This window comes from Ananas comosus, linkage group 19 (genome assembly GCF_001540865.1).
Source record: "Ananas comosus cultivar F153 linkage group 19, ASM154086v1, whole genome shotgun sequence".
Classification (NCBI taxonomy): domain Eukaryota; kingdom Viridiplantae; phylum Streptophyta; class Magnoliopsida; order Poales; family Bromeliaceae; genus Ananas; species Ananas comosus.
In genome coordinates, this window is record NC_033639.1 from 4,149,691 (window position 1) to 4,164,629 (window position 14,939).

The 14,939-nt window shown below is 40.3% G+C and overlaps 1 protein-coding gene across 1 annotated transcript in view; it reads left to right on the forward strand.

Moving 5' to 3' along the window:
- Positions 1-14,733, forward strand: part of LOC109725083 (GTPase activating protein 1-like) — a 30,443-nt gene extending 15,710 nt beyond the window's left edge. The window contains exon 3 of the mRNA XM_020254145.1: positions 14,264-14,733. Coding sequence (XP_020109734.1) covers positions 14,264-14,554 — 291 coding nt within the window. The 3' untranslated portion in view covers positions 14,555-14,733. The remainder of the gene's footprint in view (positions 1-14,263) is intronic.

The following is a 14,939-nucleotide window of genomic DNA, read 5'->3' on the forward strand; positions in this document are numbered from 1 at the left end:
ATTTTGGAGCCCTAGGTTACAACTATGCAAGAAATCACCAAATTGATTCATGATTTAAGCATCATTCATCTAGATAGCATGCTAGGATTCCTCTAAATCCATTTATAAGCTATTTAACCCAACCATTAAGGATCTACCATTAATGGGCAAGGAGCTTACCTCCAAGAGCTTGCTCCAAAATGAAGAAGAAGATGATGGTGTTGATGATTCCTCCAAGCTTCTTCTCCACCAATTTCACCTCTTTTGGGAGAGATTTAGAGAGAGAAAGAGAGGGTTTTCTCTTCTCCTTCCATGCGTGCGTGGGTGTGTGTCGTGGGTGTGCACGGGTTGGGGCTGCACGGTTGAGGGAGAAGAAGCATTTGCTTCTTTTACAACTTAACCCCTCAACTATACACTATTCACATTATGGGCAGCTTGAAATCTGATAAATTTCGTTGGAGTCCTTCTGAATGTCCGATTGAGCTCAAATTTGACAGGCATGTTCGGTTTTACTTAATAAGTCCAAAGAAATTTTAATATTTCAGTTTCGACCCCGTTTGGTCACTGAAAACTGTACCGAACTGTAATCTTTATCAGATAGCTGTCGGATTTTATTTTCCATCTTCCGGGTGTCAGAAAAATATGAAATTTTAAATCTAGCCTCATAAAAATAATTCTGACTTATCCTCCAATTTTCATAATTTTCTGAGACTGTGCATTTTCTGCTAATTTATCTGTCCTATTTCCAACAGAAAATTCTAAATCTCCTGTTTTCGCTCCGATTTCAGCACAGGTCATTCCCAACCTATATTTCACTTTTCTAAATCCAATAAAAATAGTATCTCATACTATTTTTATTTATTTTCATTTTTATATTTAAAATCCGGTATGTTACATTCCACCGCAACCTCACCGGAACCATTTAAACGTATACCGTAACTTCATAATTTTATAAGTTCGGTATGTTACACAATTGGTGAATTTATAGGTCGACATCCAAGCATACCTCTTTCCTGGAGTAGATCTAAAACATATTTTCATTGTGATATGAATATACCCTTATCTGATCTTGCCACTTCAATACCAAGAAAATATCGCAACTTTCCTAGGTCTTTTATTTCAAAGTTTTTTGCGAGATAATCTCTAAGCTTGCTTATTTCCTCTGAATTGTTTCCTGTTACCACTATGTCATCAACATAAACAAGTAGGATAGTAATTTTTCCATTACACCCTTTTATGAACATAGTGTGATCTGCATTGCTCTGTTTATACTCAAACTCCAACAGCGCCTTACTAAATTTGTCAAATCAAGCTCTTGGTGATTGTTTCAAGCCGTATAAAGCTTTTCTTAGCTTGCACACTTTTCCAACTGTCTTTTCTGTGGAGAACCTCGGCAGAAGCTCCATATACACCTCTTCTTTAAGGTCTTCGTGTAAGAAAGCATTCTTCACATCAAATTGTTGTAAGTCCCAACCTAAGTTGGTAGCACATGACAAGAGAATGCGAATAGAGTTCAATTTTGCCACAGGAGCGAAGGTTTCCTGATAATCAATTCCGTAAGTTTGCGTAAATCCTTTTGCAACAAGTTTGGCTTTGTATCTCTCAATTGATCCATCTACTTTAAACTTCACTGAAAAAGCCCATACTATTTTTTTTCCAGCAGGTAGGTTGACAAGCTCCCAAGTTCTATTTTTTTCCAAAGCCTTCATCACCTCAAGCATCGCTTCCTTCCATTTGGGATCTACAATTGCCTCCTTCCAATTTTGTGGAACATAAACAGAAGATAAAAGATGACAAAAAAACTCTATATGAAGGAGGCAATGAAGCATATGAAATAAAATCAGAGATTGGATGTTTAGAACGATTTCTAACACCTTTTCTAAGAGCAATAGGAACATTGAGATCATCAGGAATAGAGTTGATAGGATGCACGTTTGTTAAAGACTTACAGTGGTTTTGAAGTTGAGAAGAAGGAACTAGATTCGGAGATAACTCTTGGCTAGATGGAGAGTGCAAGATGACTTTATTTCTCCTCTTCCTTGTGTACACTTGCCATTCGCCAACATTCGTCTCCTCAGCATGTTGTCGTACTTTCTCCCCCTCAACTCTATCCTCCCTCTTAACTCTATCTTATCTTTTTCTTTGTTCCTTTCATTGTCTTGCAATTCTTGCAGCTGTTCAAATTCCTCCTCCGCATTATCTTTCTTATTTTCCTCTTCAACTTGCTGAGACTCATCATCTTTCTCTTTCTCCTCTTCAGCTTGAGGAAACTTAAACATGGAAGTCCATCTTGGCACATCAGTTGTACATGTATTCATCTGTTCTTTCTCAGATTGATTTTCCCCCTCAAAAGATGGACGTGAATAGTACGCCTCATGTTCCCTAAATGTTACATCCATTGTGATAAACGTCTTCCTTGAAGATGGATGATNACCATTTCTCTTATGATTCTTACGCAAAGTCTTAATGGATGTACTAGAACCTTAGAATGTAGTTTTATCAACACAATTGTGGGGTCGTGTTTTACATCACCTCTCTTTTTTAGCCGCAAATGAACTCCAACGAGCAAGCAACGATAAAAGGTACTTACATGGTTTCTTAATGACCCCACTACGATAAAACAGCCGTCGCATGAACTAATTAGCTCACGGTGACGCCCGTTAGTTGAAGTTTTGGGGAGAACTTTTTAACAACCCATGATGAATAATATGACAGGAAGGCTTTCATAAACCCACATAAACAAAACACGTACTAGTGGCTTCCTGTTTACTATTCGAACTCATAAGATATCACAGTGGATTTATCGAACCTTATTAGATCAAAAAATTTTGATTCTAGTACTAAATTGGTTCTCTACCATCTTATGAAATAGTTTGAAACAAGAAAACACTTCATTCTTGTTGTGCATTAGATACACCCAAGTTGTACGACTGTAATCATCAATGAAAGTAACAAACCATCTATATCCAGAAATAGAAGGCACCCTAGTAGGACCCCACACATCTGAATGAACAATTTGAAAAGGAGAATTGCTTTTATTATCACTAATTGAATAAGTAACACGCGTATGCTTTGCAAGCTCACAAGCATCACATGTAAGAAGTTCAGGATTACACTTCTGAAACAACTGAGGAAACATTTTCTCCATTATTTGAAAAGAAGGGTGACCAAGTTGAATATGCCATTGGAATATCTCTTGACAAGTCAACATCACTTCAGTCTGATGAGCAGAGAATGATTCTCAAATACTCTTTCTGACTCTTCCTCAAGGAGATAAAGCCCATCATGTACTTTATCAAAGCCAATCATTCTTCCCATCTCCAGATCCTGAAAAACACAATGGGATGGAAAGAAAGTGACTTTACAATTAAGATCCCTAGTTATAGCACTGATAGATAAAAGATTATTAGGAAAACTAGGAACGTGGAGAACTGAAGACAAGGTTAGATCAGAAGTGCAAGCTATAGAACCTTTGCCAGAAATAGAAGAAAATGAACCATCGGCAATACGAACTTTTTCTTTGCCTGAAGAAGGAAAGTATGATAAAAAATGATTTGACACACCCGTCATATGATCAGAAGCACCGGAATCAATGATCCAAGGAGAAATATTATTCCTAACTGAATGAAAAGCACTAATGGACATACCTGAAAGTGCAAAATTAGATGCAGAGGCAATTGCAGTTGTAGAGGAACTAGAACTAGAATCAAGTTTGGACATCAATTTTCTAAGTGTTTGCAGATTTTCCTGAAAGAAGTTGTCGGATCCTAATGGAGTTCCCTCTTGAGAATAAGGCTCCATCAATTCGGATTGATATGCTTGCCTTCTTCCAGATCCTCTCCCTGATCCATCTTTTCCTCGTCCTCTAGTAGGCCGTCCATGAAGTTTCCAGCATGTCTCGCAAGTGTGTCTTGTCCTCCCACAATGATTGCACATGAGCTAGTCCTTATCGACCACCACTCCCGGAGCACCTACTTTGCTCTGATTTCCTGTTACGCTCCTTAAAGAAAAGTTTGTAAGCAATGCTGATTTATCGGGAGTAATTTGATGTACCATCACATTCCTTTTGCTTTCTTCTTATTGTATATATGCATACGCCTCTCGTAGCAATGGGAAAAGGTCTCTTCCAAGCACTTGAACTCTTCCAAGCACTTGAACCCTGATTGGATCAAACTCAGGTTGAAGGCCTGCTAAAAAATCATAGATTCTTTCTTTTTCCATCAATTTCTGGAACTTGGTTGTATCTTCTAGACATTTAGCATGAAAATCTTGATAGTAGTCTAGCTCTTGCCATAAACTGCTGAGTTCAGCAAAGTACTGCGCCACGGTCATTTCCCCTCGCTTAGTCATGTATTTTCTTCCTAATTTCATACACAAGAGCATCATAGCCGACTTTAGAGTATGTTTGAGCAGCAGCTGTCCAGATCTTGTAAGCAGAATCAATGAACAAGTAACCACGACCAATCGCTGATTGCATAGAATTTAGAAGCCACGACATCACAAGGGAATTCTGACTCCCATTGGTTTATGAGAGGATCCTTATATGCTGGCCTCTTCTTTCTACCTGTTATATAGTCTTGAAGGCCTCGGGCCTTGATAAACAACAAACAGGATTGAGACCAAGCGAGATAATTGTGACCATCAAGGTTTGTAGGACTAATCTGAAGAGAGGGACTATCTATCACCGACGCAACCATTCTTGGTTCACTTCGAGTGGCAGTGGTCTTGCTTCCACTCACTTCCGAGTCCTCAGACATATCTAGGTGGTAGAATTGCAACTAGCAAGAATCAAATCATGAAGAAAGGTTCTAATTGGAATGCATGCAAATAGAACTACTCAAACCATAAGAATATGAATAGTTCTATAACTGGCGCTAACAAGAGTTATTAGAACCTCAATTGGGATGATAATAATGGTTATGGGGCAAGGACGAGGCTGAAGATGAGAAGCTTGCATCGGTGGAGAAGAGATAGCAACAGTGCAGCGACCACAAGAAAATAAAAACAACAGTGGGATTTGGTGACAGCGGCTATTGAAGATGTTGGATCGTGGAACGATGGTGGCTATTAAGAGTGACGGCAGCGATATGGGTGAGGCGTAACGGTGGTAGCAACCAAGAACTTGATCGTGGAAGTCCTGGTTGTGGAGGCCCCGATCGTGAACAAGAACGCAATCGGGGCCCTATCGAGCGTTCCTCTCATCCTTTTTCTTTTCTTTTTTTTTTTTCAATGGAGATCTGGCTCTGATACCATGTTGGTAAACAGAGAAATGAAGGAAAAAGGTATTAGGGCTTAATTTCCATAACCCTAAAACCAATATATATATTATTGACATTTTACATATAAAACCCTGAAAAGAATAAAAATTATTATACTAGTTAACTGGAACCATGATTTGTGATAGTTAGAATGTGAAGTTCATGGAAACAAATTATGGCCCAAATATGCATATTTGGTCCCCTTGCAGTATGCATCAAAACTACATTTATTAACAATGAAGGTTTTGTTCTCTCTTTTTCTCTCTCTCTGTCACGCCCCGAACCCGCTAACAATTTGGTCCGGTTCGGGCGCGTCGAACAGACGCCGGACGGACAGCATCTCCCTTGCCCGCCCAAGGCTCGACAACAGAATCATGTACATAGAATTGCTCAGGAATAATTCAATTACCTACATGATAAGCACGGAGCACAACTAGTGCTAAAAAGTAAGAGCAAGATACAAATATGCCATACAAGTAAATAAAGAGAGATAAGACATCTATTACATCCATTCTATCATTCTTTTACATCAAGTTTACATTTTGTAACTTGCAAAATGAATATACACATGTTCCTCCAAAATATATAAGCAACTCCCAAAGTATAAATACATCATAACTCTAGGTACTCGAGGGTACTCTAATGCAAAAATGGAAGCTGCTATCTGTCTAGGGCGCTATGCCCTTACCACGGTCCTCTGCCGGTGCTCTCTCGCTAGGCCCTGCAACAAAGTGGGGTGAGAACTATATAAATATAGTTCCCAGTGGGTTCGGCCGCCGACTCCGCCGATCTCCCCACTAGGTCTAAGCAGGCATAAGCAGATAGATAGATATCCAAAACTGTAAATGATGCATATTGAAAGGATTGCAATACTCTACTATGCCTTGAGATTCAAGAATGAACAAGATAGCCATGCATTCGCTAACATGCTATAATACCAACGTCGAGTATGGATACAACTCTACAATGCTCAATATGCACAATATGCCCAATATGCTCAATTTGCATAACTCTCTCTTGAGTTTATTACCCAATCATCTGGCTGGCCCATAGGCGTGCCCTCAACTCACATCTCAAATCCGTCTATGAAGGGGGACTCGAACCATCCGAGGGACTATCTGCGGGACCCCACATAGGCTATCCCTTGGGACCCCACATAGACTATCCTAATCGATTCAAGTGCCAAACTCCGGAGCGCACTATTTGTGCGGAGCGACCGCCACAAGCGCTGAACAGACGTGTGAGTATAATCCAAATCCATTCCTCGTCTAATGAGGAGATCCAGTCGCTAGGACTACTATGCCACAAGTGTTCTTTAGCACTAAATTCTAATGCCACTCGTCAAGTTATTTACTTGGTATACATGTGCCACTCGTCAAGTTGTTTATTTGGTATACATGTCACTTGCCATATTGCAATTATCCCGACTATACTAGTCATATATCACTATACTCATCCATGCTAGATCAAGTTATGGTTTAACTTATCTCTATAGGGTTCTATGTCACAGAGCTCATTCTCATGCATTCCTAAGCTCACATGCCAAGCCTACTATACTGCATTACCAAGGAATATGCAAGAGTAGTAAAGTAACATCTAAACACCCTACCATGCATGATGCTATATATAGAATGTAATCACATAGAGATACTTAGATATAGGGAGAAGCCCAGTTGCTTCGGGATGGACACCCCCCACCTTTGTGGTGGTGTCGCGATGCTAGGTACACTATCTCGCGCTCCTTGGTCGCCGTTTTTACTCTTCGGGTCAACATGAAGCCTCGAACACTTGTTTCGGCTATAACTGCGCACTCGCTCGACGAATGCTTATTCCGTCGCTTCCCACGCGTTTAGACATCTAGCAATTAGGTTAATACATGATCAATTTAGATCAAAATCCTTCACTCTTAAAAACCCCAATTTGGAGCCCTAGGTTCCAACCTAAGCAAGAATCCCCTTCTAGCTTCAAGATTCAAGCATAAAGCTTCTATTTGGCATCAAAAAGATCCAATGGAACCAATTCTAGAAGATAAAAATCCATCAAGATGGTTCTACCATGAAAGCTCTCATGAGCTTACCTCTATAGCAAGCTCCAATGGTGGAGAGGAAGAAGAAGATGCCAAGGATCCTTCTCCTAGCTTGCTCCTCCACCAAATCCTCCTCCTTCTTCACCTTCTAGAGAGAGAGAAAGAGAGTTTAGAGAGAGAGGGAGCTAGGGTTATGTTTTGGGAGAGAAATGAGGGAGATAGTGTTTTCTCTTCTATACCCCTTCACTCATGCACATTTGCACAAAACAACCCCACTTTCCAAGCTATACACTGCCCCAGCCTGGGCAGTTTTCGGGCACGGGGACCGGTCCCTCTATGGACAGACCGGTCCCCGAGAGCAGCATTTTCAGGCAAAGCTCTTCTGCCAGCTTTTACGCGTACGGGGACCGGTCTGTCCCACCAGCGACCGGTCCCCTAGAGCTAAACTCTCAGGACTTGGCCAAATTTTCTTCCTTCTCACTGGTTGCGCGTACGGGAACCGGTCTGTCCCACCAGGGACCGGTCCCCGAGAGCGGACATGGTATGCAGAGATTTTTCTGCCGCACCCCTGCTTACGAGAACCGGTCCCCCACACCAGGGACCAGTCCCCGAGAGCAGAAATTTTTTGACTTGCAGAATTTCACAATCTTGCTCTCCGAGGTCCGTTGCAATGCACTTTTCGCATTATTAACTTCTTCGGCTTTTCCGAAGCACATCCACTCGACAATTAGTCGATTCTGAACGAAGTCGAACTCTCGGATTTCAAGAATTCACTTCCTTACACTCTCTCTCTCGTATAGACTTAAATTTAAATTTAAATAAATTTAAACTGGTTTACATTCAAATGAAAAATCCACATTTGAATTAGTAATTCGTTGATTTTCACTATTCAATTTCACCCACAAGTTGAATTTCAAAATTTAAATTAAATTTATAAATCAAACTTAAATAAATTTGAACTAAAATTGTTAAAATTGACTTCATATTTGATTCAAAATTGAATTCAAATTTGAATTAGGATAAAAAATCGAAAGGCGACTTACCATCTGCTAAACATAAGTAATGAACAGTGGATATCCCTTTTAATTAGCAAATTTGTCTTGAATTGCCTTGAAGTTCAATCTAAGCTATCAAATCTAACTATAGTTTTATATTATTCAATTGAACAGTCTTGCCTGGCTCGGTCTATCTCGTATGCGTCTCCGACTTGGCTGCACAGATATGGATTGTGAGCTAGATTAGTACTTTAGGGGTGATCAACTAGGTTGGTATACTATCGGTAGCACGGAGGCCTTCATACTACCAAGTTGTTTTCAGTGATGTGGCTTCCAAATCGACGATCGATTCTGTTAGACTTAATCTACACTATTAAAAGTATTTGGAAACTAAATTTCATAATTTTTCGACATCATTTGGCTAGTGATCAAAAGGTCTCAAAATTGACAATTTTAATGGTAGATGTGATGCGTTTGTGAATTTAACGGTGTAAAACAATCCAAATCTGATGAAATTTTTATAGAAAATTTTTTTTCACTATTTAGAGTAAGATTAGTATCTCTGATCTTAAATTCAAGTCTTTTATCATCATTTTTTATGAGATTTTTATTTTTAGCCGTTCATTTTTAGACTACTTGTTTGGTAGGAAAATGATACCGAAAAATTATGAAACTTAGTTTCCAAATACTTTTAGTAGTGTAAATCAAGTCTAGCAGAGCCGATCGTCGACTTGGAAGCCGCATCATTGAAAATAACTTGGTAGCACGGAGGCCTCCGTGCTACCGATAGTATACCAGCCTAGCTCTCTATATATATATAGAGTTCGGCTACTATACTTTTATGAGTATTGGCTCCCTTATACTCATAAGTTTTCGGCCCTTAGATTTATTCCATTGACCATTTTCACCCGTTAGATCATACTATTCAACCAACTACGCACTCAACCCTAGGGGACCACTATAATTCTAAGTAGGGACAACCATCATCCTAACCACACATCCTATCAATCAATGGTTAAAAATTTATGAGTACAAAGGGGTCTATACTCATAAGAGTATAATAGGCATATATATATATATATATATATATATATATATATATATATATAGAGTTCGGCTACTATACTCTTATGAGTAGATCACCCTCGTACTCATAAGTTGTTTTCGATGATAGAGCTTCCGAATCGATGATCCATACCGTTAAACATTATCTAGAGCATTTAAAACTTCTAGAAATCAAATTTCATAATTTTTCGACATCATTTACTTTACAATCCAAAGCTCACAAAATTGACAATTTTAACGGCCGGTATGGGATACTTGCTAGTTTAACGGTGTAAAAGAATTGGAATAGGATGAATTTTGATAGAAAATTCTATTCACTACCTAGATTGTAAGGTACCGGACTTCTAAAATCATGAAGTTACGGTGTACATTTGGTTAGTGAGCTATTAGAATGGTTCCGGTGAAGTTCGGTGAAGTTCGGGAGCATTCGGCCGTTTCGGTGCGCTTAGGCGCGGAAACGGAATCCGAAAGGCTGTGTTGGGCCGTGAACTAAATTCGGCATTAGCGTGGATGTAAAGATGGTGAAAATACGCTTGAAAACATGTTTGGAGAGTCTCGGTTTGATTTGAGAAGAATCGGAGGTCAAACGAGCGAAAACGAGTGAAAACGGAGCGAAACCGGACGAAGCTGAAATTTGGCTAAGTCTGGGCTGAAGGTCCCTCTGGGACCGGTCCCTGGTTGGGAGAAACCGGTCCCAGGCTGGAAAAGACCGGTCCCCGAACGCGAAAATTGCCCAGTTTGGGCTGTTGTGAGGGAAGCATTGTTGAGGGTGTTTTCTGCAATTTTGCACTTATGAGAGGCTATAGATGCATGGGTTCTCGCTCTCCTCTCATTTCTCTCAACCCTAACACCTTAAAACTCTCCCTCTCTCTCTAGAAAGAAAATGAGAAGAAGAAGAGGAAGGAGGAGGAGATTTTGGTGGCGATTGAGACCAAGAGAAGAAGTAACATCATCTTCTTCTTCTTCTCCACCATTGGAGCTTGCTATAGAGGTAAGCTCACTAGAGCTCTCATGGTAGATCCTTCTAGTTGGGTTTTTATCATCTAGAATTGGTTCCATTGGATCTTTTTGATGCCAAATAGAAGCTTTAGGCTCGAATCTTAGAGCTTGAAGGGGATTCTTGCACCGGTTGGAACCTAGGGTTCAAAATGGGGGTTTTGGGAAATCTAGGGTTTTGATCTAAATTGAGTGGTTGTAAACCTGATTGCTAGGTATTCGAACGCGTTGGCGAAGTCGGTTCGACGATTCGTCGAGCCGGTGCGAAGATATTGAAGAAACGGACTATTGAGCTTCGTTTCCGCCTGGAGGGCCGAGACGGCGTCCATAAATCGCGGGATCGAATTCCGAGCATCGTAACAAGAAACTGAAGACCTTTAATTTTCGGATTGCGAATCGGAGGTCATTCGGTGGTCGCGCGTGAATTGGGTCGAGCCGAGCGGCGTGCGCCGCGGGAGGCCGATTGCGAGTGACGACGAGCAATCGGAACGCTATAAAAGGTGGGTGGTGACCATCCCGAAGCAGTTGAACTCCTCCCTATGTCTAAGTATTATGGTTGATCAATTATGCATATTGAGCATGATGCATTATAGGGTGCTTAATTAGTTGTTATATATTCTTGCATGCTAGAGGTAGTGTTGTATTACTTGTTTAACACTTGAGCTTGTATGCATGAGATTGGGATATATTGATTAGAAACCCTATAATGAGATGGTAAATGTTGACATGATCCTTAGTAGTGTAGCAACTTGAGTTTGGCACTTGACTTAGGATGCATAAGAATAGGGGAATTGTGACCTAGAACCCTATAGTGGTAAAGTAAGTAATGAACTTAATCTTATGTTGACGAGAACTAAAGAACGAGTGGCATCTAGATAAGTAAATAACTTGACAAGTGGCATCTAGATAAGTAAATAACTTGACGAGTGGCATCTAGATAAGTAAATAACATGATGAGTGGCATCGGACTTAGTGTAGTTGACACTTGGTATTGAACATAGGGATAGGTGAATTTCCCTAGTTACGGTTTGGTAGAGAACCTAAAGAGTTATGTTGTTAACCCTAGATGGTAGGGTATCCTCAGTGATGGGGATTTGATCGTACTCATATGTCTATTTGAAGCTTGGTGTGGTCGCTCCACACAAGCAGTGCACTCCGGAGTTGTCACACGATAGGGATAGCCTTTTTGGGTCCCGAGGGATAGCCTTTTTGGGTCCCGCAGACGGCCTCGGGTGAGTGAGTAGATTCTCACCATGTGTGAGCGGTTCCTCACCTACAAGATTGAGAGTTGGTTGAGTGAGTAATTCTCACCATGTGTGAGCGGTTCCTCACCTACGAGATTGAGATTTAGTTGTGGTACCTATATTGAGAGTTGGGCGAGTGAGCGGATCCTCCCCTTTGAGATTAGGTTGAGGGATAGCCTTTTTGGGTCCCGCAGATGGTCTTGGGGTGAGTGAGCGGATCCTCACCAATGTGACTGAGAGTAGGTGTGGCACCTATAGGATAGCCATGGGATTGAGACGTGAGATTGAAAGCGAGCCTCCGGGCTAGCCGAGTGATTGGGTAAACTATTGAACCAGTATTTTTATTGAGTATAGTTGCTTGGTAGTTAGCCTGACGGATTTACCTTCATACCGTGAGTGGACATACTATTCCTTTACCTATGAGATTTGAGCGGGGTAGCCCTGTACCTAGTAGAGTGAGATGTGAGTCGGGCGAGGAGCGGGGTAGCTCTTTGCCTGTGACCTTCGAGATATAAGTTTGGTGAGATAAGAACAGGGTAGCTCTTCACCTACAGAATTTGAAGTCTTAGGCAGGGTAGCCTAATGGATTGGGTGATTTAATGAACCTCATTGTTGAACATAATAGCTAGTTCTTTTACTATGAGTTGCATGCATGCATGTTTACAGATTGAGGCATGGTAGAGTATTTTCATATCTACTTATGGTTATCGCTTTTTAATCATCTATCTATCTGTATATCTATCTATGCCTGCTTAGACCTAGTGGGGAGATCGGCGGAGTCGGCGGCCGAACCCACTGGGAACTATTCGTAGTTCTCACCCCACTTTGTTGCAGGGCCGGGTACTAGCGCGCCGGTCGAGGATCGTGGTAAGGGCTTAGCGCCCTAGAGTTGGTAGCATACCTTCCTATTTTGCATTAGAGCTACCTCGTATATACTTGAGAGTAGATGATGTATAGGTGTGAGGTATTTTGCGAAATTGTAAACCTTAAGTTTATGTTGTATTTTGGAAGAATGTAAAGTTAATCAAATGTATTAAAGTTGAATGGATGTAATAGTTTAGTATCTCTCTTTTATTCACTTGTATATGCTTTACTTGTGATGCTTGCTTTTTAGTTAATTAGCACTGGTTGTGCTCTCGCTATTGTTTGATTGTGTATGTAATCAAGTTGTTTTCCTGGGCACTTGTTGTACACGATCACGTTGTTTAGCCTTGGGCGGACAGGGGAGGTGCTGTCCGTCCGGCGTCTGTTCGACGCGCCCGAGCCGGACCAAATTGGTAGCGGGCTTGGGGCGTGACATAGATAAAGATCAATAACTCCGATCTTAAATTGAAGGATCCGATCATCTATTTTTAGGACGTTGTTCGATTTTGACCGTTCATTTTATGCTCGTTTGATGGACTTTATTATGATTTCAAAAAATTACGAAATTTATTTTTTAGAAGTTTCAAATACTCTAGATCATATTTAACGGAGTGGATCGTCGATTCGGAAACCCCATCATCAAAAACAACTTATGAGTACGAAGGGTCCAATACTCATAAGAGTATAGTAGCCCTACTCTCTCTCTCTCTCTCTCTCTCTCTCTCTCTCTCTCTATATATATATATATATATATATATATATCCTGAGAAGAAGAATATGAGAGTCTGGATCGAGACTCAAGTACAAAATGGATGATCTCAGAGAGACTCAATTGGTTAACCCTCATATAAGATAATTTACTCTACAGGTGATTTATATTACTCTGGATAATTAACTGATTTTTGATGTTACATATTCGATGTGGGTAATATATCACCCTTAGAAAAGTGTCTACACACAAACGAGTACTCTTTCATATAGCTATTCTAAACATATTGTGAGTCTATCATCCTTGCATCCAAACAGCCGCTTAATGTTAATCCCTCTGAGCTCTGTTTGGATGTTAGAACAACTTATCTACCAATAACTTATTCAATATAGTTCCTTTTATGTTATTGCAACCAAGGAGTTCGCTCTTAGTTCTTTCAAAGTCCCGGTACACATTGTTTTTTAGGATAATTTGTCCCATGTACTCTGTGATTTATCGTATTTTGAAGAAAATAACTTGATGTGTGTACTAGAACCATTGTCGATATTGTAAATTCTTTGCTATTGTTGATGTCTAAATCATCAACTATTTGCTATGAAGAAGCCCTAGAGTAAACAGAATAGATGTTTCATATTAAGATGTTCTGGCATCCTAGCATATGCTGGGTCCTTTTAAGTTGGACCCTATGTATCATTTCCCAACAGGTTCTAGATTAGGTGGCACCATTAAGCAAGTAAAAGCCGTAGTCCCAGATTCATGGTGCAGAAATGGCAAGTATGCCAATGTTTCAAGTGGCTAGGCCAGTATAGGCTGGGAGTGCTATTTTGGAATATCCTTTACATTCTAAGATACAGTTGTTAAGAACGTCTGGAGCATGTTTGTTTATCTGTTTTGTTGAGTGATGAAGTTGTATGGGACCAGATATATCCATAGAAATAATATATTTTGATGTGTGTTTGTCTCATTATGCACCGGCGAAATGTATGGAATATATCTTATTTCAAGTATTCTATCTTTTACCACATTTGTACATAATGATTACCATCAGTTTTAAAGAATTAAGTGTTGATAGAGTCTAGTATGGTTATCGCTATCATTCTACGTATTAACGTGGGCTGAACTTTCAGGAAGTGTTTGACAAGGACACTTTCAGCAATGATGATCCGATGGGCAATGCAGAGTTTGACATCCGCCCGTTTGTTGAGGCTGTGAAGATGAATTTGCAAGGCATTCCGAATGGTACCATCGTAAAGAAGGTTGTTCCGAACAGGCAGAACTGCTTGGCTGAGGAAAGTGCCATATATTTTTCCGAGGGAAAGGTCATTCAAGATCTCGCTCTCAGGCTGAGAAATGTAGAATGTGGCGAAGTTGAACTGCAGCTGCAATGGACCAGCATACCTGGTTTCAGGAGCTTTTAAGCTTTCTAATATATAATAATATATGCACGTGTGGTATGGAGTTTGTTGTGCGAAGACATGTAACTGCAATACTGGAAAGCATGATATGTGAGATTTGGGTGTTCTGCTACTACCGCCTGTAAATAAAGTTATGATTGAAAATTTATGTTAACATCACGCCCGCTACTCTTTTGTGTTTTCTTCTTGAGAAAGCATTTTTAAGTGTGCTTAGCATGAATTCCTCATGACTATAAGCGGGAGGAGCAGCAATTCTAAGGTAGTTCGATCCAAAAATTCAGCTGAGTAGATGTTCCCCATGTAGTAGTAGGTTCAAATATCCAATGGAAATGGATCAGGGCGATGCTGCGGTTCTTTTTCTAAGGAATGCGTAGTGATTGGAAGATCC